Source organism: Diplotaxodon limnothrissa, linkage group LG19 (assembly GCF_057381915.1).
Source record: "Diplotaxodon limnothrissa isolate DT_005_m linkage group LG19, D_limnothrissa_male_GT1.1, whole genome shotgun sequence".
NCBI lineage: Eukaryota > Metazoa > Chordata > Actinopteri > Cichliformes > Cichlidae > Diplotaxodon > Diplotaxodon limnothrissa.
In genome coordinates, this window is record NC_140614.1 from 22,374,430 (window position 1) to 22,396,764 (window position 22,335).

The following is a 22,335-nucleotide window of genomic DNA, read 5'->3' on the forward strand; positions in this document are numbered from 1 at the left end:
ATGGTTTTTTTTTTTTCTTTAAATTAGGAAAGGTGTGTGGGTGCTGTGGGTGTGGATGGTTAAGTTCAGTTTTCACTTCCACTGAGAACTGATAACCGTGCAAGCACGTGTGCCACCGACACAACACATGCACGCACGTGTGTACGCACAGCCGAGTCTTTGATGTTAATTGCCGCAATGTCATTCATGATGAGACAGTAAACCAGAGGTGTCGGTAGAGCTATCACAAAGTGCGTGAGCGCGTGTTCACGGTCCTCACCGCACCGGTTCCTTCAGGGGAATTTAAATGCACCACGGTGGTCATCCGCCTGCCACACCCTTTAGAGTAAACAAAGGCGGACACAACTGAGCCACAATCCTTGGGCGATGACCGAAAAATCTCAGGGCCAACAAATGACTCTGATGGCATTTACAGAAGCGCGGGGCGTAGCTGATGCTGAGCCTTAATCATATTTGTTTGTGAAACGTTCTCGTTCTAATAGATTAGAGGTTATCTCCCAAACCGCCCCCTCACTTTTACGCACACATGCGCAAGTTTCGTGTGCTCCTCTCACACACTGCACACGTACACATACCAAAATATACCCCTTTGTCTCGGTCGCCTCACGGCGGTAGCCCCGTAACAGGAATTCAGCGGAGATAGAAGCAAGTGTGTGGACCAGACTGTCTCCTCCCCCCATGGTAAGCGCACACACCATGATTCTCCTCCCCCTGTACCCCCACCTCCCCTCCTCCACACCCCTGCTCTCCCCCCACGCCTTTGTGTGTGTATGTGCGCTCTGTGAGGCTGACTGCGTAACCCGAAAACCGTGTGACGGATGCTGTGCATTTAAAATCAGATTTAATTTTTTTAATTTTTGGGGGGAATTTCTTACTTGTTACTGTTTTGTATTTTGTAGGAAAGGGGGAACCTGTATGGGCAAATAAAGGGGAGGAACCGGGTGGACGCACGTGAATCTCTCACTTTATTCAAAGCCAGGAAATTTAAAGGAAAGGAACGCGTTACCAGCAAGTGCGGCAAATTGGACTTTCCACCATCAGCAACCCTCCTCTCTCTCTCTCTCTCTTCTCTTTCGCCATCCCTGCTCCTTCTCTGTAGGTCTCCTCACTTACTTCCATCATTCCTCCAACCTCCTATGATCCCAGAATAGCCTCACGGCGGAGCTCTCTCTAAATATTAGTGAAGGTTTTGGATTTCGGGGTGACTCTGGAGATGGATTAAAGGGACGGTGCACCGCAAAACTGGAGCAGCACGCACGACCACGCCGAGGGGGAAGGGGGCGACGGGATTCGGTGAATTCGCGGAGCCCCCGGGACAGAGGTGAGTGCTGTCCGGTAGTATAGAGGTTCTCTTCTCCCGTACGCAACCCAAAGAAAGCTCAGGAACCTATATGCTTCTCCTGTTGGCAGGAGCTGAGAGGCGACAGAAGAAAAATTAGCACATGGTTTTCACGTTTCCATCGTTGATGATATCATACGCAATCTGCTGATTTCTGCTTGTGGAGGAGTAACTGCCCAGTGGTCATTTTAATATAGTGTTTAATCAGATTCTGGTTACTAGAGCCTTCAATAGATGATCTAAAACAAATGAAAGCTTTTTTTCCCCTTTTTTTTTTAATCAAAAAACACATGATTCCTATCCATGAAAAATGAAATCAGTATCACCGTTTACACCCATCTCAATTTATATTATTAAGATAAAGCTACATTTAAAGGACGGCTGTTTCTTTCGCTGTAAAAGCAGGTGAGTTAAACTGACCCTTAAACTGACCATATGCAAAGCGCAAATAGCGCTTTGCATATGTCTGTTTAAGGGCCCTGCAGTGCACATGGCTTTACATTAGCCAACACAGCAACTTTATTGCTGAATCCATGAATACAGTGAATAGAAAACTGGTGAGCTGTGGTTCTCCACTTCATATTCATCTCATTAATTAATTTCCAAGTTCATTTTTTTGAAAACTATGCATGAATAACGAGTAGGGAGACACCACAAATCTATTTCACTTTATTATTCTGTACTGTCCTGTACTCTTCTACTCTGAATAATAGTGTAGTAACTATAGGGACTTAGGGACAGCAGACATACACGGATCAGCCATTACTCTAAGACCACTGATGATGAAGTGGTTTAAAATCATTTTGCTTTGCTTAGAACTGGATCCTGCTTCTGATTTGTCTTTCTTTGGCATGTGCCAGCCCCTTCAATTAACCTCAAACCCCCTTACCTGCAAAGGCACTCCCCAATGGCAGCAGCCTCCCTTAGCAGAGCAGTACCCTTCGGCAACTGCAAAAGCTGCTCAAAAACAGCCCAAGGAACAGTACTAAGAGCCCAAAGCACCAACCCAGCCTGCAAACTCCCCAGATCACATTCCAATTCCCGCAACCCACAGAAATCCACCGCCAATGTTCTGATACCAGACATCACAAGAAACTCTCAGCGGTCAAGAGTACATGCCCTGATGGGTCTGACATTTTCTGGCAGCACAAAGGTGGTGTGTACAGTAATAGGCAGGTGGTCTCATGTTGTGGCTGATGCTGTGAAGTATGTGAAAAAAAATTCCCTTTTGAGAAATAAATTGCTGGCTTTGATTTTTTGTTTTTGTTCCCATTTGATTCAATTTAATCCCCACCAAAAAATCCCTCATCTCATGAATGCTACAGGATGACTGCTCTATACTGTTCTATTTTGTAGTATAGAAGTAGGTTATATTACAGTGCGTGAGTGATTATTTATCAGTCAGTAGATAGAAAATAAATTTGATCTGATCACTAACCAGTTAATTGTTTTAGATATGTTTTTAGCAAATCTCATTGCATAGCCAGTTGGCTAAATGTTCATCAAAATGAGATGTGAAGATGCCAACCTGGGCTCTGGGAGACTGTAATGGCCAATCTAGACAAAAGACACAAAGACAAAACAATAAGTTCATTCTCAGCTAATTCAAATTGTCAGCCAGCACTCTTTTCTATCAAACAAACAACGACAGGATGTCTTTTTTTTAGAAGAATTAAGCTCAGTTCTCCAAGAGCTTTTACAAATATACCATAGTAGCTGCCCTGGAGGATTTTATAGTCACCCAAGACCTTGTCAGTACTGTAGGTTTATCCTTTAATTAGTCACCCATCCATACATTAGCTCACTATCTTTAACCCCACCCCTGTGCTGATGCTCCCTGAGTCATATATTTTCCTCAGTGCCTGACAGACTGTTTCTGCATGCCATGGGCTATACAACCCACTTCATTCACAGGCATACACACAGACAAGATGTACACAAATCGCTTAAACTATAAACACACTCAGACACTTTGCAAGCACAAGCATAGCAGCTCAAACTACAAACAGTGCAGCACACACACACACACACACACGCACACACACATAAAAGATGCGCCTCAGAGGACGAATGCTGGTGTAATAGATAAACGACCCCCATTTCTTCAGTCAAGAAGCTCATTCAGTGCATGTTTGTGTGTGTAATGTGAGTTGGGGTGCGGTTTAAGTGCTGACTGGAGTAGGTCACTGAGACCAAGCTGCTGGGCGAGTGAGACCCAGACCCCAGCGTCTTCCTAAGCTGCTTTTAGCGACACTGAAATCCATCCATCCCAATATCCCCCCTTCTATGATCTTCACCCCCTTCCTACCCTCACCACCAGACATACAGATACACACACTCACACACAGAGACACACACACACATTTGGCTTTTTTTGAAATATTTTTTTTCTTTGATCTGTGCTTATCTTGTCCTCTTCTCTCGTTTCCAATACATTTCTAGCGGTCATGGAAATTAGACTGTGGAAGTCTTTGATTCTTTGCGCCTTACATTGCCTCAGGGTCAGCCCCCCCCCCCCTCCTCTGTTTCGAGAGAAACAGAAAAAAATAAAAGAGGGAGGAGATTAAAAATGGGAACGAGAGAGGTGTGCAGAAAGAGGGACAGGTGGTGAAACGTGAAATGAAGGGTGAAAAGGCAGAGATGGGGATATGCTGAGAAATGATACAAGAGAGACCAGCAAGACAGAAACAAACAAGAGCTCAGCAGAAGTACTGAGATGTAGAAGGTGACAGAGGTAGAAAGACTTACAGAGGCCATGACAGCTTTCAGAAAACGTGAGTTTGTTGAAGGGTGATGTGGATGGTATTTTTGGATTCAAGCTTCACAAAAACCTTTGGGCCTTCTCTTTTAAAGTGGACTATTTCTGTGACGAAGAAGGATATTACAAGTACAAAATGTTCATACCTTCATTAAAGACCAAAGCGCTCCACTGAAACTCATTTGGGAAAGCATAAATCCATTCAGTTGGGTCAGCAGGCCTTTGACACAAGGTGCAGTAGATTTGCATATGGGGCCACTGAGCAAGTGGCCACAGGCCAAATCTCCACATTCATCATATTAGTCAGTGCATGGATTGTAATGAAGATAAATATGGATAAAACAAAGGCAAAGTAACATATAGGAACAGGAATGTTGGTATAAAAAGAACTACTCACAAAGAAAAGAGGTCAAGAGGAAAGTGTTAGTAATGTGGTAGGGAAATGAAACCGATTGAAAAGGAGAGATAAGCAAAATGGGACAAGCAGAGCCAGGAGAGAGGGAAGATTGAGAGGGAGGGAAATGGAGAATTGGGTAGAGGACAGAGAAAGAGGGGACAGGCTCTTATCGGAGGGGAATGGGGTTCTGTAGAGAGAGCTGTGAATATTTAACTCTGTTTAGTTTTCCATTCCTGCCTTTGGCGTTGGCTTGTCTCTGACGCCTTTTGACTGCCTGCAGGTTACTGATGGAAGGAGATATCTCTATATATGCACGTCTATAATTTTGTGGGGAAGATTAATTTGAAATGTAACAGGTATGTAGAATTATTCTAAATACTAAGCACCTGAGTAAATGGTAACTGGGCTTCTTTTAGGAGAGGCTTTTAATCAGTTCATTCTAATTCTTTCTAATTCTTTTCCCCCATTTGTTTATTTTCCTAGTGACATAAAAAACACTTTTCAAAATATGACAGTCTTGTGTGTTTTGTTGTCTCCCTGCATTTTTGGGTGGCTGCAGCTAAGGAGGGATAGCAGTCATGCTAATCAGAAGATCAGTGGTTCAAACCCTGGCTGCTCCTGTCTGCCAAAGTACCTTTAGGCAAGATGCTGAACCCCAAGTTATTCCTGATGTATCCATTGGTGTGCAAGTGTTAGACAGAAAGTACTTCAGCATAGAAAAAAAGTGCTTGTGTGTATGTGAACATACACCACCTTGCATTTAATCATTAGGTATTATTAAGCTCTGGCTCTCTTGCACAGTGTCTGTTTTGTCTTGCCTTCCTCCTGCAACTGGTCGAGCCAGATGGCCACCCCTCCCTGAGCCTGGTTCTGTCTGAGGTTTCTTCCTGACACTGGGAAGGGAGTTTTTCCTTCCCACTGTCAACAAGTGCTTGCTCATATGGAGTGGTCAGATTGTTGGGGTTTTCTCTCTATTACTGTAAGATCTTTACCTTACAATATAAAGTGCCTTGAGGCGACTGTTGTTTTGATTTTAAAAGCACTATGTAAGAACCAGCCCATTTACAACGTGTATTCAGACAAAGTCAAAATAACAACTTTGGATATTAAGTGTGCAAAAAATTAGACTGAATTATTAAATGTTTCTGTAGTACTACTGAATTGCTAAAGCAACGTTATACCATAATTGCTTAGAATATCTTTAATGTCTGTGTTTTTTATTAGTTTTATTATTACTCTAACACTCTAATGCTTTCTAGTTCATACAGAAAACTTTGCAGCACCAACCAGCCTTTGACAACTTTTTGACCTGCTGTTTCATTCATAAGTCAGGGCCTGGCAGACTTTTGAAACATCTTTTTGAAGCTTTAGATTGATGATTGATGGTGGAAATCCATGAACCTGCTCTGAAACTCCACTCTGACATCTCTTTGCAATCTGTTATCCCAACAGGCTGTGACTGGTCCCATCCCAAGATGACATCTCCCAAAAACAAAGCCAAGAAGAAACCACCAAAAGACAGCATGACACTGTTGCCATGCTTTTATTTTGTAGAGGTATGTGTCGCTAGATCAGATGCATGAATGATTCACCTTTTTAAAATACAGATGCTTGTTTGACATTTCTCACTGCATTTATTGAATTAGTCCCTACTGAATCATTCCTTTTTCTGTACAATGATACCAGTAGTGAGTGCCTTGTGTTGATTGCATTTGGAGGCATCTGACATCTGTTGTAAAGCAAGCAAGACGGGTATAACTTGCCCTTTTGTATGTGTTTGAAAGTGTGTATTTGTTTGTACTGAAGATGAAACATTGGATGAATCACTTTTTTCCAAGCAAATATTATCTGCGAGTCACTCTTTGCTATGTCCTTGGTCGCATTTGTGTGTGTGTTTGTGTGCGTGCATGCATATCCAGCTCCCCATCGTCCTATCCTCCTTGGTGTCCCTTTACTTCCTGGAGCTGACAGATGTTTTGTCCCCGGCGATGGTGGGCTTCCGTTGCCATGACCGCGACCTCTCCATGCCCTATGTGGAGACAGGCGATGAGCTCATCCCTCTGTTGATGCTGCTGAGTTTGGCCTTTGCTGGACCTGCAGCTTCTGTAAGTCTATATGACACACATGTGAGGATCATTTGGGGTGCTAGTTTCCTGTGTTACCGAGTCCCAGAGTTACTCCATTGGATTGTGTATAAAAATATCCATCCATCCATCCATCCATCCATCCATCCATCCATCACACCACAATGTTACGTGCTATACTTTAATAAATTATTCTATATTAGTCATACCTAATAAATAGGTTAAAATTGACTTCTATTAAGCATATATGTCTATGGCATTCAGTGCAATGACTATCTACAATCTGTGCAGTACTTCCTGCTTACACCCACCAGACACTTCGTTAGGTACACCTCTCTAGTACCGGGTTGAGCCCCTTCTGCCTTTAGAACTGACCGTAGTTCTTAATAACATAGATTCAATAAGATGCTGGAAACATTCTTCAGAGAAATTGGTCCATGCTGAAATGATAGTATCACGTAGCAGCTGCACATCTATGATAAACTCCACCGCATCACAAAAGTGCTCTACTGGAGACTGTGTGTGTATCTGGTGACTGTGGAGGCATTTTGATTGATTTTGCTTCTTGCTTGGTGGTTATGGGTGTGTGAATGTTTTGTGTGTTTTATGTTTTCTTTTTATGTGACATTTTTGTGATCTTCTGCCAAGAGACTGCAGATATTAATTAGCTTTTCAGGTGCAAATGGCAACATTTATCTTAATGTTATACATGGTCCTGTTTTAATTAAAAATAATGGATACACTGTCTGAACTGCTGAGAAAGGAAAGATCCATGCTTTCACATTATTTACATCAAATTACAACCAAATGTGTAACACAGCAGAAACTGAGACTCATCAGACCAGGCAATGTCCGATTTTAGCGAGCCTGGGTGAATAGTAGCCTCAGTTTTTTGTTTTTAGTTGATGCGAGTGGTAACTGGTCTTCTGTTGCTGTAGCTCGTCTCCTTCAAGGTTTGACATATTCACATTATTTGAGCTACTGTTGTCTTCCAATTAGCTCAAAACAGTCTGTCCATTCTCCTCTGTCTTCTGACATCAACAAGGGATTATTGTTCAAAGAACTTCCCTTCACTGGAAATTTTCTCTTTTTTGGATCATTATCTGTAAACCCTAAAGATGTTTGTGCAGGAAAATCCCTTCAGTTGATCAAATACTCATCTGGCATCAGAAACCACGCCACGAGACATTTTAATAACCTTTCTTCCTCATTCTGAGTTCTCAGTTTGAAGTCAAGCAGGTTGTCTAGACCAGCGTTCCCCAACCTTTTTTGCGCCACGGACCGGTTTATGCCCGACAATATTTTCACGGACCGGCCTTTAAGGTGTCGCGGATGAATACAACGAAATAAAACTAGTACCGGTACCGAAAAAAAGAAAATTTATTCATAACACACGTGAAAAGACCAAGGAAAACCGAGTAAACGATAAAAACGATAACAAAATAACGCTGAAAACCAATAAAAACCCTGAAAACTATACATTTCACACCTGAGCCTCAACTTTCACGGCCCAGTACCAAACGACTCACGGACCGGTACTGGTCCGAGGCCCGGGGGTTGGGGACCGCTGGTCTAGACCACGTGTACACATGTAAATGCATTGCTCAATGCTTTTATTTGCCATGTGGTGGTTTGATTAGATGTTTGTGTTAACGAGCAGTTCTGTAAAACCTTTTTGTAATTAAAAATATTTTTCTGCCACAAGTTTATCCATATTTAGATATTATGTAATATAATTTGACTTGTTATAGTAATACTCTGCTGCCCTGTTTCCAGACATCCAGTTTCTATTGGTATTTTGGGATTGTTTTAATTTGAAAATTGATTGAAAACTTATTAGAGCATGATTTACACAGGCTGAACTAAAACAACATGTTAAATGAACCTAAAAGTTTGAGTAATAATTATATTTAGGTTTTCCACTGAGCATTTAATTAACATTTAATGAACTCCTTATATGAAAGTGTTGATTAGCTCTACCAGAACATAATCCTGTCACAGATTCAGTGACCTATTATATGTCTGAAGCTTTGAGGGTTTGTGAGTGCTCCACATAAACATCCCGCAGATACACTTGTGCATATAGACAAATGCATAGATCACACAAATGTACAGCTTGTCAAACACTCACAAAGCAAGATAAATGTAGACACTAAATATATACCTGACATTCCCATGCACATCATCGAACACGCCACAGGCCCTCCAATCAATATGCACACTCGCACCCAGACGCACACATTCCTAATCCTTCAGCAGACCTCTCCAAAACTCATCTATCATTCCGACTGAAAGTGATCACTGTTCAATAGCACCTTTGCTCCATTCGCTCTACAATGCATTGTTTCTCATCGATCACAATATCTTGTATCTGACAATGATAGATTCAAACTTTTCAAATCTTTTTCTTTTTCATTTACTCTCGTAGTCGTTTGAAGTGTAACGAAGAAAGACTCCATATCTTTTATTCTCCTTTTTTTTTCTCTCCCTCTGTCTGCAGATTATGATGGGGGAAGGCTTGATGTACTGCATGCAGTCCAAACTGAAGACTTGTCCAAAGTCAGAAGGCAGCATAAATGCTGGAGGCTGCAGCTTCAACTCCTTCCTACGCAGGACCGTGCGATTCGTCGGTGTGTATAACTGCCAGTCCTTCAGAGCGTTTGGGCTGCTTGCAGGAGTTAAGGCCACACTGTTATTCAGAGCACACTTAGTTACATGGTGTAATAGTTCAGGACAAATTATTGATGGGCATCTCTGAGGACACGTGAGAACTCTGTTTTTCTAGTTTTTTTGTATTGTCACTACCCAAACAAGCAAAATAAAATAAAATAGTCATATTAATACAATGAACAGTTTATCAAACTGAGGCCAATGGAAGATGCGTAGGTTAAATTCTGTCCTTTATGCAAACCACAAAGTTAGAGCAAAATTCTGTTGTTCTTAAGATGAATATCAGTTTTGGCTCTGACAAATTATTCATCCTTCTCAGCCTGCAACTTTATCCCTGTTTTAGAGTAGAGAAATAAGCTAATTACATGCATTAAATGAAGGGTGGCTTAAAATGAAAAAGGCATGATATCATACTCTACAGGAAATATCTTGAGGCTGACTTTGAGCTTTGAAGTGAAAACAGTAATTAATTCACCTTGCCAAATTTCTCTGTCTGCGGGAAAGCTTCAAAATGTGACAAACTGAAGGCTTTTGGTGTCACTTAAGGTCGGAGCAAATTAAGCGTAGTTTGCGCAACTGTACACATTCATAAATGAACATCTCAATGTCCGGAAACCACCAGAGGCTTTTAGTTCATTTACTAAGGTTGCCTTACTATCTCTTCCCTTTACCTCTCTCCCTCAGGTGTTCATGTATTCGGTCTCCTGGCAACAGCCCTGGTGACAGATGTCATCCAGTTAGCTACTGGCTACCACGCCCCTTTCTTCCTTACTGTCTGCCAGCCTAATTACACGGCCCCGGGAGTGTCATGTGACAACAATGCCTACATCACACAGGACATCTGCATGGGCAAAGACCAGTATGCTATTATGTCAGCTCGGTAAGGCATTCATTTATAACTAAAGGAGAATAAACACCGAATGTCTCCATCTGCTTAAAATCAAAATTTGCATCATTGCACATATAAAAACAACATAAACGCTAATAAGACAAACAGATTTAATGAAGTCGTTAAAGTAAATCATCAGTGCACTTGTACAGAGTCTTACCTGTCTTGTCAGCGCTCTGGCTCCATGGTCTGTTGCCTTGTAATAAGAATAAGACAACGTTGTGCTACCTAGTTTATTGTCAACATGGCACGATACCACTTTTTTATGTCCGATACCGATACCGATATCATAAATTTGGATATCTGCCGATACCGATATGAATCCGATATAGTGTTTTTTAATCAACAAAACTGTTTTTTAAAATATCTTGCTGCATTTTGCAAGTCTGCAAGTTCATACTCAAGTTTAAAACAACAACTACACTAAAGCTATTCTGTTATACCTGTATACAAAAAAAATATTTCATAGTTCAGCAATACTGATCAATCTAATAAACTTAGACCTACACCATTCTCCCTATTCTGGTATTTTAAAGAGTACTTAGCGTAAATATTAAGCAACCTAACTAATAGGGTTCCAACTCCCAGCAACAACAAAAATAAATAAATAAAAAATAGGGAACCACCCCTCACGCGCCACCTCATGATGCTTAATCGACGTAATCAACCTTAATTTGATGCAGTGTGAAAAAAAATGCACAGAAATATTAAATAGATTCAACATCTTTCTTCAACAAAATTGCAGACTGCACAGATGGTACCTTCCCAAAGGAAAAAGTACTATAGCTTACTAGGGTATATATATTAGACTTAATAGTCACTATATACAGTAATTGACTTCTATTCGTTTTACATCAAATTAAAACTTTGGGTGTCAGATAATTATTTATTAAAAGCTAGACATTTTAAATGAGAATAAGAAAGAAAAGTATGTCTTTGTGCCCCCTTTTCCCAGTTAATGCCCTATCGGCCCCCCTGGCTAAACTTTGCTAGATCCGCCCCTGCACAGTTACCAGCGTCAGCTACGTAGAAAACGATCCTGGTGTAGAAAGTAATATTAAATAAATTCTAACAACAGCTTATCAAGCTTAAACGTGCTGCTGTTGTTCAGCCGCTGGTTTCCTCTTTCTGGTGCAAAGTGGGCCAAAAACAAACAAGAAAGACAGACTCGCTACAGAAAAGCCGATCAGCTGATCATTTAAGCAGTTTCATGATTGAAGTAGCAGCCGGAGAGCGAGAGGCAGTCGCTCGTTAAGCTTAACGTGGGAATGCTTTACAAACATTCAGAGATGGACTTACACACTTGCTTTACTTCTCTCGGGGATAACTTTGTCGGAGATGAAATGCCAGGTTGCTAGCGAAGCTCCAAATGCTATCCAGACCACCGACAGGTCCCGCATGCCACAGCCGCTCTATCACGTGATGCATACTGCTCCGACGTGCTAACGTTCTGAGGTGAGTTACGGCGTGTTGCAAGTTTTGTGAGGTGCTTTCGTGATATTTAATGGATCGGATTACATTTTTTATTTTTCTCCGATATCCGATCCAGTAATTTAGGTCAGTATCGGACCGATACCGATACGTAATATCGGATCGGTCCATCTCTACTCATAACTATACATCCTTAATCAGAAAATGTAACCCAATGTATTATGACAATAATGTTGCAGATTTTACTGAATAGGGTGAAACATCACTGTCTTGCAGGAGTATAGCAGACAAGGACTAATGACAACTTATTGAGGGGATAAAAAGATAAAAATAGATAGAAATGGTTGCTTAAAATAATAAGGATTTTCTTTTTAATGGCATACTTGATAGTAAAGCCAAATGTTTATTTGTATAAGAAGACCTGCCACTCAGCTGCAGAATCTTCCTCGCAGGTGCTCTGACTAAGTTTGGGTTTTGTAAATGCTCTTTTGCAGTGCATTTTCTAACAAGCAGACATAGGCTAGACAAATAAGCTCCGATCTATGGGTATGAGAGGCACTAAGCACACACACACACAGGAAAGATTATAGCTAAATAGAGTTGATACAGGGATAATCCTTGTAGTACAAGTGCATATGTTAGCACTGCTTTACTTGCCGTGACTCTTATTGACACAATGCATTCTACTTGCTACTCACCTCAGTGTCTAAAGGATTAGCAAGACATGTTCTATAAAACGCTTGCAGTTTTTGCCAAAACTAACATCATCTTAACCTAAATATAGTTCCAGCCTTGATCCTCAAATTCATCCTTTTCACCTAACATCACGTCATTATAGGCATGCCCACCCGGAGGGCAAGATGTGTGTTTTTTTTCCACTGCTTCTCAATTATTTGTGTGTGAAAATACTAAACCTGCTCACAAGAACAGTGGAAAAATCTCACCAGCACAGATTACCAATGCTCAGTCATTTACACTGACACAGAAATAAGGCCTGATTAGATTAGTCATAACATTTTTAATAATCTAACAGTATTACTGGCTTGCCACTACTGCCCTGTAACGCCGACTCCAACTGAAACTAACTACCAGTGGATCGCTGTTATATAGCTTGCTAACATTACAACCGACATTTGCTTTGACAGTGAGCAGTTTCATCCTGTTGGCCGTGAAAGTGAAAGGGTTGTTCAGAGAGGAATCTATAGATCAGTAAATTGCTCTGGCAGAAACTTGGCTGGGTGGTTTCTTTGTGCTGGAAATACCACAGAGACTCTTGCATGTGGATTGATGTATCCAAAATGGGCAGTGTGTCTACATTTTTTTCTCTTACTTTGAGAAGTGATCGCAATATTCACAGACAGAAACAGAAGGAAATTTGACAGGCCTGTGCTGGAGTTCTATGGAGTGTCCAGTGTTGACCTGCATGTTTGAATGGTGTCCAGGGCTCTGTGCCTGGAGGGCAATATGACTGAAATCTATTCATAAAATAGACCTTTAGGCCAGCCAAAGTGTATTCAGACTCCAGGTCTAAAAGAAAACATGGCCTTTAAAGAATAATCCTTGAATTTAGCCTGAAAAAAATGGGAAACGCTAACACAACAGCAGAAGTTAAGAGCAAACACAAGATTTCTTTCATTTTAAAAAAAATTAAATTAAATAACATTTCTGACCTCAATTCAATCACTCTCCCTTTAATGTTCCCACTAATGCCCAGTGGTATTCTCTTTGTGTTTATTAATGTTCACATCCAAGGACACACACTCAGTCTGACAACTCTCAGTCGGGCAGACACACAGATTTTAATGTCAAATGCAATCCGGGCATAACAAGAGCAGCCGCGACAGTTTTATTCAGGTTTATTCAAGAGGCAATAAACGCTCTCAGAATACACAAAGTCCTTTATGAAAACAGGAATCGAATTCTTTTTTTGTCTTTACTCTTCCACTTCTAACTCTCCCTTTTTCTCCCTTTAGGAAAACATTCCCATCCCAGCATGCAACGCTCTCTGGCTTCGCTGCCGTATATATCTCTGTAAGCACTCCCTTCGCCTTAATTGCCGCATGTGTTTGCTTAAGTGTTGTGTATCTGCATGATGTTTGTTTGCTTGTGAATATGCGTGTGGTTCATTTGATGCTTTTTTTTATGAATAGCTGATTCATTAGAACTTTAAAACAGGAGAAAAACTATATGCAAGGTAACCATGTTTAGTTTGATACTTTTTCTAAAGCCTGAATGATACATTAACATTTTGTATCTTTGTCCTAGAACAACAATTAAATTTGTTTCATGATAACTATCCAGAACTTCCACTAATTCATAACAAACATTGCTGCTGGCATCATACAACTTGTATGATCTACAACCATATCAGCAACTTTCAACTGGAATTAACTGCCATTTGATACATAGTTCATAGATTTTCAGATTGCATATTATCCTCAGGCTGGGCTCACATCTGACTCAAATAAAAAATAACTGTAACTGTCAGCTTGAGGTCAGGTTTGGGGGTTCATTGTTACGTTCTAGTGGATTTTTTTGCCGTTCTGCAATCTAGCACTGACTGCAGCAGTATGTGAACTGTACGGCAAAGTAGCACTGTCATTTTTCCACGAGGTAACACCCTCCCACACACACACTCCTCCACCAATGGCTATTGCAAGCTACTGGCCATATCACTGCTGCCTCAGTGAGCCCTGTATGAGCTCATTAAAGCTCACTGGACAGATTTCTGACAAGATAAGGCAGGGGAGCTGGAGAAAAGCAGCTGTTGGGTTTGTTAGCACTACAACATGTTGTCGGATCTTCGCGCTGATGCCAGGTCATTTTTTTTCAGTTCTGGTCATACCTGTCCAGCAAATTTAGACATTCATGTATTTATTGTGTTCAGTATAAAAAAACTTTTCTGCTAAATTTAAATGAAATCAAATAAAGAAAATACCTAAGAAAATTTCTCCACAAAAGGCAGATAGTTGGTTCAAGAAGTGCCGAGAAAATCTGCATCGAAAATAACTCGCATCTCTCCAGGCTGACAGATTTTCCCTCTTGCATCAAGAAAAGCAGGATTTTTATGCACAGCACTAGATAGACAAGCTTGTTAGAAAGGAAATTTTTTGCAAAGCCTGCATTCTGTCACTCAGCTGTCCTCCGTTTTATATAATCGAAATATGGTGTGCATGCAGAGAATGCGAACGGCCAGTAACTGTAAATATATTTTCCCCCTTTCACAGCCTGACTTTCTCACTCATCGACTTTGCTTTACTGCCAAGACATTTGAATTCGAAACTACTTTACCACATGAGCTAAAAAAGAAATATACAAATAAGATCAAAATAAGTTCATTTCCCTTTTTCAAGACAATATGAGTTATATTAAAGAGAATGCTTCGAGCTGCACAGGAAACAAGTGCTATTGTATAATGGATGTCTTTGGAATAATTGTTATTAAATATGAATCTATATCCGCTTTACTTTAGCTTTTCTTAGTACAAAGGGGGATTAAAGGAGGAAAAGCCTGTATCTTTAAAAATACTTTTTTAACATTTCAGTATCTTAACTGTACAGATAAGACTGAAAAACTTTTTAAGTGTTGATTATAGACTGTATTTGCAAAAGTGACCGTATTTGAACAGAATGGTCCAAGGAGCACCTAGTATTTAATTAGCCTGTTAATACAATTTACAGCATAGCCAGCCGTATTAATTGTCAGGTAATTGAATTCAAAAGGTAGCAACAATGCACACATGCTCAGTTCAGCTTAAGTGGTGCCAAACAGACAGCTTGTGGCTATTTAACTGGCTGTTGCATCCAGCTTTAACTGGCACATCCTGGTTGGCTTCATTTTTCAGTCCTGGAGTTAACTCTTGGAGGTAATGGGCAAATTATTCGTCTTTAAGAATGCAGCCTGGAGAGCTGTTTCTCCATTTATGTTAGGCTAAGCTCCAGACTTTGGCTTAATATCTAATAAACAGATATGAGTTTGGTGTTGATATCTCTTCTAACTAGCATATTGTTTTATTATTAACCGGGTAATGCAATCTACATTTGCACTACACACTGTAAAGTAATTGTCTATGTGCACCTGAGGTAAAATTATCGTAATGCCTTTTAATCTTAATCCCGGGCTTCATATGTCTCAAACGTCTGCTCTTTGCTGATATGCTGTGTGTGTTTGTTTCTCTCTGCAGATGTATTTCAACGCCAGCATCAACAGCACTACTAAGCTGCTGAAGCCGATGCTCGTCTTTGCTTTCTGCATGGCAGCAGGCCTCGCTGGCCTGACGCAGATAACTCAACACCGCAGTCACCCTATAGACGTGTACGTGGGATACGTGATAGGAGCCGGCATTGGAGTCTACTTGGTTAGTTCAACAAAGTGCACAAAAATGTTTGCTCCTGCTTTTTTCCCCAATTGCTTTATATCTAATAATAGAACTTTCTAAAAAGAAATCTGAATTAATGAAGATGTCTACAAATCTTCTATTTTAGGCCTATGTTTGTGAATTAAGCATCAGCATGTGTTTGGATCCATTCAGGGATTTGTTTGTCTGTGAGGAGTAGTTAACCATCAATATGCAGCAGGGTGGGAATGACAAAATGCACATAAATAGATTTTCTTATTAACGTGGTTTAGTTGTTTTGCTGCGACTGAACTGTCCCATTGTATTATTCTAACAGTATCACAGCATGTGCTAACAAACGCTTCTTTCTTTCATCACCTCTCCTCCCTGTGTGGCTTCCATATATTTCTCTCCGAGCATTTTTTTTTTTTACTGGCAGCCTATATATAGCCTTTTCTATTACGGAGGGAAGGGAGAGGGAATGAATAATCCGATAAGAATTTTCTGGAACAATTTCACACTTCGTTTTAAGAAAACTTGTCGTTGCCATTTTCCACACTCCCCTCCTCCTCGCCTTCTCTGTCTCTCTCGTCTTTCACTTTTCAAGAGGGGGAGTTTTTCTCCTTGTCATTAAAGGATGAAGAGAGGGGTTAGAGAGGGATTCACGCTGACCTCAGGAGAATAGCAGAAAAGAGAGATGTCTATTCACGCAAACTCTCTCCACTAATATGAAAATCTAAATTTTCCCTCCTAATGATTAAAGAAAACACAATTTCATGCTCTAGTCTTTATTTAACACCCTGAGTGGTTCTATTTCCTCATTTATTTCTCCTTTGTCCCTCTGTCCCTTGTTAGGCTGTGTACGCAGTGGGAAACTTCAAAGCCTCGGAAGAAGATGCTCCGTCTTTACAAAGACTAGCTTCAGCACAGCAGAAGGATGGCCTGAGGGTGTTGAGTCAGAGGAGCCATGACTCCTTGTACAGGAAGACTCCCAGGGTGTCTGAAAGCAGGGAGGAGCTGGGGTTGGGATCTGGAGCACGGAGTAAGGTGAGGAGGGAGAAGGCATCCCTGGCCTCCCTCAAACGAGCAAGCGCTGATGTGGAGCTTCTGGCGACCAGTCGTCCCATGGGCAAGGAAACCATGGTAACCTTCAGCAACACCTTGCCTCGAGTTGCAAACGGCAACAGCCCCATCTCACCCTCAGAGGAGCCAGTCACCACCCAGCGTCACATGACGTTCCACGTGCCCTTCGACCCACAAAGGTCTCGGCAGCTGGTGTCAGAGTGGAAGCAGCGCTCGATGGAGCTCCGTAGCCAGAGCTCACGAGATGAGGAAGAGGGAGGAGATGGAGGAGGTGAAGGAGGCACAGCTGCAGGGGAAGGGGGCGACCAACAAATGCCGTCTTCTCTTTATCCCACAGTGCAAGCCAATACCACCACACCGACTGGAGCCAGGATGGTGGTGGCACCCCCACTTGTTCACATCCCTGAGGAGGCCTCTCGGCCACCTCCTGTTTCCCCTAAGAGTGCCAAGACACGGGCAAAGTGGTTGTCACTCACAGAGGGAGGAGGACTAAAAGAGCCTGGAACAGGGCCCATTGCCGTGTCGACTCCCCGTGTGCCCAACACGCAGCCCAACCAGCCTCCCAGCCAGCAAAGAGTCACACAGGTGAGGTAGAAATTAGAAAATGAAAGCCTAAAAACGATCACAACGATATTATCTTTAGCCATAATTTTTCATACTTTATTGTCACGTGGCATGTAGCCAATTCAGTTTAGACAGGAACGGAGATTTAACAGCTGCCATATGCTGTGTAAACTACACATCTATGATTTATTTTTGCTGGTATAATCAAAACAACACTGGTGGGAGCAATTTCACTGATTAGTTTCCAACATAAATCAGTCTCATAAGACTTCAAATGCTAATTATAACTAGAGTTAAATCTTCTGAAAATATTTTAGAGGTATATAATAGGTTATTATCATGCTCTGCCATGTCCACGCCAAAAAATGTCCCTCTTCCTGGATAGTTGTTGAGTAATTTATTTGCAGCTGCTCTTATATATGGATTATCATGAGATTTTTGTCTCTTTCTTGCAGGTCGTAGCCATGTCAAAGCAGCAGGGTCAAGGACCTACTACTCCTTCCACTAAGACATCAGAAGGCGGCTCCTCCTCTGGTCCTGGCTCCAACTGCTCAGAGTCACCATACTACCGGATACCATCTGATCGAGACAGCTGCACTGGGAGCAACCCAGGGAGCATCGCTGGCAGCGGGAGCATCGTCACAATCGACGCTCATGCCCCTCACCATCCGGTGGTGCGTGTGTCGGCCACTAATGGCAAGCCGTGGGAATGGAGAAACACCATCAGTGGCAACATGATGGCCGCTGACCCGACGGGTGACAAACACCGTGCTGCGCTGCAGCGACAAGACAATGTCAGTCATTACCGGGACTACAGGACACTCCCAGTGAAATCAGACTCCCTGTGCTCCTCCTCGGTCAGCTGCAGTGCCGAAGGAGGAGCTGATCTGCCTCCCCCACCTTTTCCCACCTCCTCATCCCCTCTTCCGCCCCCACCTCAGCTGTCGTCATCCCCTATCCCACCACCGCTTCCTCAACCATCTTCCTCTCCCTTGCCTCCCCCTCCACCACCAAGCTCCTCCCCAATGCCTCCACCTCCCATTCACCCCACCTCCTCTCATATGCCTCCACCTCCTCACCCATCCTCTCAGATGTCTCCACCACCCCTCCCATCTTCCTCTCAAATGCCTCCCCCTCCTCACCCCTCTTCTTCCCAAATGCCTCCACACCCACACCCATCCTCTTCGCCCTTGCCTCCACCACCGCATCCCTCTTCCATGCCTCTACCTCCTCACCAGTCTTGCTCCAGCATGCTTCCTCCACCTCCCCACCCTGACTTACTGATAGATGGCCACAACCAGTTATTGTCCCGCACTTCCACCCTGCCCCGTCGGCCGTCTGTGTCCGCCCGAAGCCATGCTGAGCAGGAGCACTACTACAAGGCCATGCAGAACGAGAGGATGTTATAGTGAAGCGTGAAGACAAGAGACACCATTGTAAAATCACAGATTGTACTAGAGAAGGGAGGACTCTTCTCAAAGAGACACTGAAGAAAAGTAGGCAGCGATAGGTGAACAGAGTTTTATGACTTTTGAGAAATGATAAAGTGGTTTAGAGATCCTGGATATGGAATTGAGGACTAGGTGAAAGTCTGGCAGAATACAAACTCAGCAGGGGGAATCTTTTTTTTTCCACTTCCTGCATACACAAACTACCCACAGTGTTAGCTCAGCAGCCCTCACTGAGAAAAGAACAGACAAGAAAAGAAACGGATGTTAAATAGAGCAGGGAGAGAAATTAAAAACCCCAGGTTACCTCTGGTTTCAGCACGCACATCCTCTGTGTTTCAAAGGAGTCGAAGAGGCTGCAGCTGAAAGAGCTGAATGAATGGATTGGGATTTGCTAAATCAAGTTTCCCTTGAGATGGGGATGAGACTCAGAAAACAAAACAACTACAAGCAATACTAGCTTTTCTTGAAGTTGAATAACTGTTTGAGGTTGCCAGCCATTACACACAGAGAATTTGCTCTTGTTACTAGCTATAAAAATCATCCTTCAAAGCATTCAAAAGCTATAAGGATGCCGTAAAGTCAAGTTCAAACACAGGTTTAAGAGTACTTGCCAATAGCAACAACTGACAAAACCACAAATTCTTATACCTCCAAATAAACAAACCACATAACAAATTCTTACATTTGAGATCAGGCAGATGCGCTTGCATTTACCAGAAGAAGCAGATTTAGGAAACATTGCTTCTGGAAGGTAAGCAAGAAGGAGGAGAAAGGATGATTGGATGTGGGGAGGATCGTGCACAGTTGGGCACCCCTATACAGACGTCACTGAATGGATTACTGTAGCAAACATGAGAGGCAGTCAAGTGGAAAGAGAATTATTCCTAACATGAAGAATGTGGCTGGACACAGCACAGCAAGCCAGACAGACGGTCTGTCTTTTCTGTGCACGAAACCTTCCACGGAACGGAGCTTGAAGCCGCGCTAAGGAGATTAACGTGTTTATCAAACCATGCTAGTACACTCTTTGTATTTGGCCCTCTTGCAAATCGTAATAGTAAAGGGAATGTTAATGGAAAGCTGCCCAGCCAGTAGTGTTGCCCACCGTAACCTTGGAACAAAGTGGCTTCAGTAGGTACCAGTTGGATGGGCGAGCTGGCTTTATAGCTCAGTAAAAAAACATCCTTATGAGTAGATTTTAAGTTTTCAGGTCTTGAAAGTCTTTTCACTAGCATTTTGGCTTTCACTTTGCTTCTAATTTATCAGGAAAAGCCAAACAGAAAGACCCAAATCATTCTATTCATAAATTACTAATACCTGCAAGGTCAGACTTCACCTATCCATTATCTATACCATTTTTTTCGTTGCAGTTTTAAGAGATTATCAACTATACCTTTTTACAATATGAGGCTAAATTATTCTATTTTATATTTAAAAACTTCCCAGTTTAAAAAAACAGCCAACCAGCACTATGATAAGCTAGGATTTCTTTGAAATAAATGTTGGTAAAACAATCTTAACTCAAAAATTCACTTCCTCTAGACTTTTCATCAGCAAATGTAATTTTCTACTGTAGAGCTATAATCTTCAGATAAACTATGGCCAACATGCATTTGCTGAAGATAACCATGTAATACGTTGGAAAGGCCCAGTACAACTGAGCAAGAGGGCCTTGAAGTGAGATTTGCCCACTGCACTGGAAAATGACTCCAAATCATAGACAGTTGTAAAGATGGATGCATCTACAGTAATGTCACCCACTGGTTTCTGAAGACTCACCATCGCCATTGTGGTTGCAAAAAAATTTAAAAATGGATGTGATAAGGAAAAGCAGATCATACTGTGAAAATGCATGCTCATTGAAGTGAATATTGTTATAGTTTGGCAATATATACAAAAAAAATGGAATTAAATTGAATTGAACTGAATCATTGGCTAAAGACTTTAAATTGACCCTCATTAAGAAATGAGCGTGCGGTTTCATAGCAGAGATAATTGTCTATTTTAAAACACAGAACAAGCAAAATCTACAAAACAGCCTTAATTTTTAATTCATTATGTCCCAAAATGAGTGACTGAGCCCATAAACATCAGTCATTCATCAACTGATGGGCAACCTAAGATTTTTTAGTTTTCATTTTTATACTGTCTCTGGTCAAATACAGTTCAGTGAGTTTAGGCCTTCAATAATTAGTTTACAGAAATGATATTCAAACCATATTGATAACTGATTAACTCCAGTCAGTTAAAGAAAAAAAATGTTGTTTGAGGATTTCACTTGCATAAACATGAGGATTAGGAATATGTGGTGGGTTTTTAATTGGTTTCTCAAAAAAGGCACTCTCAATACGCCACTTAGGGCTCTGGAAAACCGTGAGTGACGTTTTTCTTGATTAGTCAGAAGAGGCGGTGGTGTTATCAGTCAGTTAAACATTTCTTTAAAAAATAATCATTTCAGCCCTAATTATACACTTCGGAGCAAGATCTGTGAGCAGGAAAAGTGAACACAACTAGTTTGGTGTTCCTTCAGTGCACTCCTGCCCTTTCTTTGTAATTATACTTTGTTGTATAAAGTTGTTATCCAGTTCATTTTTTGTCAGCAGATATTCTGTCCAATGACAAGTGCTTTATATGATGCCATTATTTGATCATACCTTAATCAAATACAGACTCAGACACACAGATGAAGTTGGTTTGCACCCATGCATCACAACACCTGAAGGATACATGGACTGATACTTTGTAAAGTAGGAAGAAGCTATGCTAAATGGAACAAGTTGTATTTTGTAGTGGCGCTCCTCAGGCGAGGAGCTGTTAGATAAAGTTGCTCGTCAGTTTGTGCTGCATGTGTGTACGAGTGTGTCCTTTTTTTATAACCTGACCTTTTGTGCTTCGAGTCTGCGATGTTACATTTTGACAGACAGACATGCCGGTGATCATGCCATTTTGACTGTAAAAATATTTGCCATTACTTAATATTATTAATACTTATTATTCCACAGTCCTCTTTTTTGGACTAATGTTTTCTATCTGTTGTGATGTGTAACATTAATAACCTCATTGAATAAAAAATAAGACTTCTTAAATACAGTTTTTAGCTTGTGGTACTTGAAAGCAGAGTCGGGGGGATGTATTATGGTGCGGCTGAAAATACAGAGGGGGTCAATGCCGAAGCAGCTTACTGTTACTCTAATGAAAAAGATCTTTTTCATTGATTCCTCGAGAACGTGCTCATTCATGCGCTCGCGCTCACACACTAACACAAATACGCATGGCCAGATGGATGCAGCAGAGCCACATTTGCGCCTTTCCTGTGGGCTAGTGTCAGGTTTC

General features: G+C 41.6%; 1 protein-coding gene across 1 annotated transcript; it reads left to right on the forward strand.

Annotated features, from left to right (window-relative positions):
• The first annotated feature begins 1,297 nt into the window (after positions 1 to 1,297).
• LOC146612187 (phospholipid phosphatase-related protein type 3-like) lies at positions 1,298 to 18,960 on the forward strand. Its single transcript, XM_085342998.1, has 9 exons — positions 1,298 to 1,321; positions 5,947 to 6,050; positions 6,414 to 6,599; positions 9,079 to 9,208; positions 9,933 to 10,128; positions 13,542 to 13,599; positions 15,752 to 15,925; positions 16,760 to 17,572; positions 18,007 to 18,960. The coding sequence occupies exons 2-9, from the start codon at positions 5,970 to 5,972 to the stop codon at positions 18,958 to 18,960; spliced, it is 2,592 nt and encodes an 863-aa protein (XP_085199124.1). The 5' UTR covers positions 1,298 to 1,321; positions 5,947 to 5,969.
• Positions 18,961 to 22,335: the final 3,375 nt, after the last annotated feature.

Coding starts and splice junctions, on each gene's coding strand:
- LOC146612187 (XM_085342998.1), top strand. CDS start 5,970: ATGACATCTCCCAAAAACAAAGCCAAGAAGAAACCACCAAAAGACAGC. Junction 9,209..9,932: donor CAGGACCGTGCGATTCGTCG/GTGTGTATAACT, acceptor TCTCTCCCTCAG/GTGTTCATGTATTCGGTCTC. Junction 15,926..16,759: donor CCGGCATTGGAGTCTACTTG/GTTAGTTCAACA, acceptor GTCCCTTGTTAG/GCTGTGTACGCAGTGGGAAA.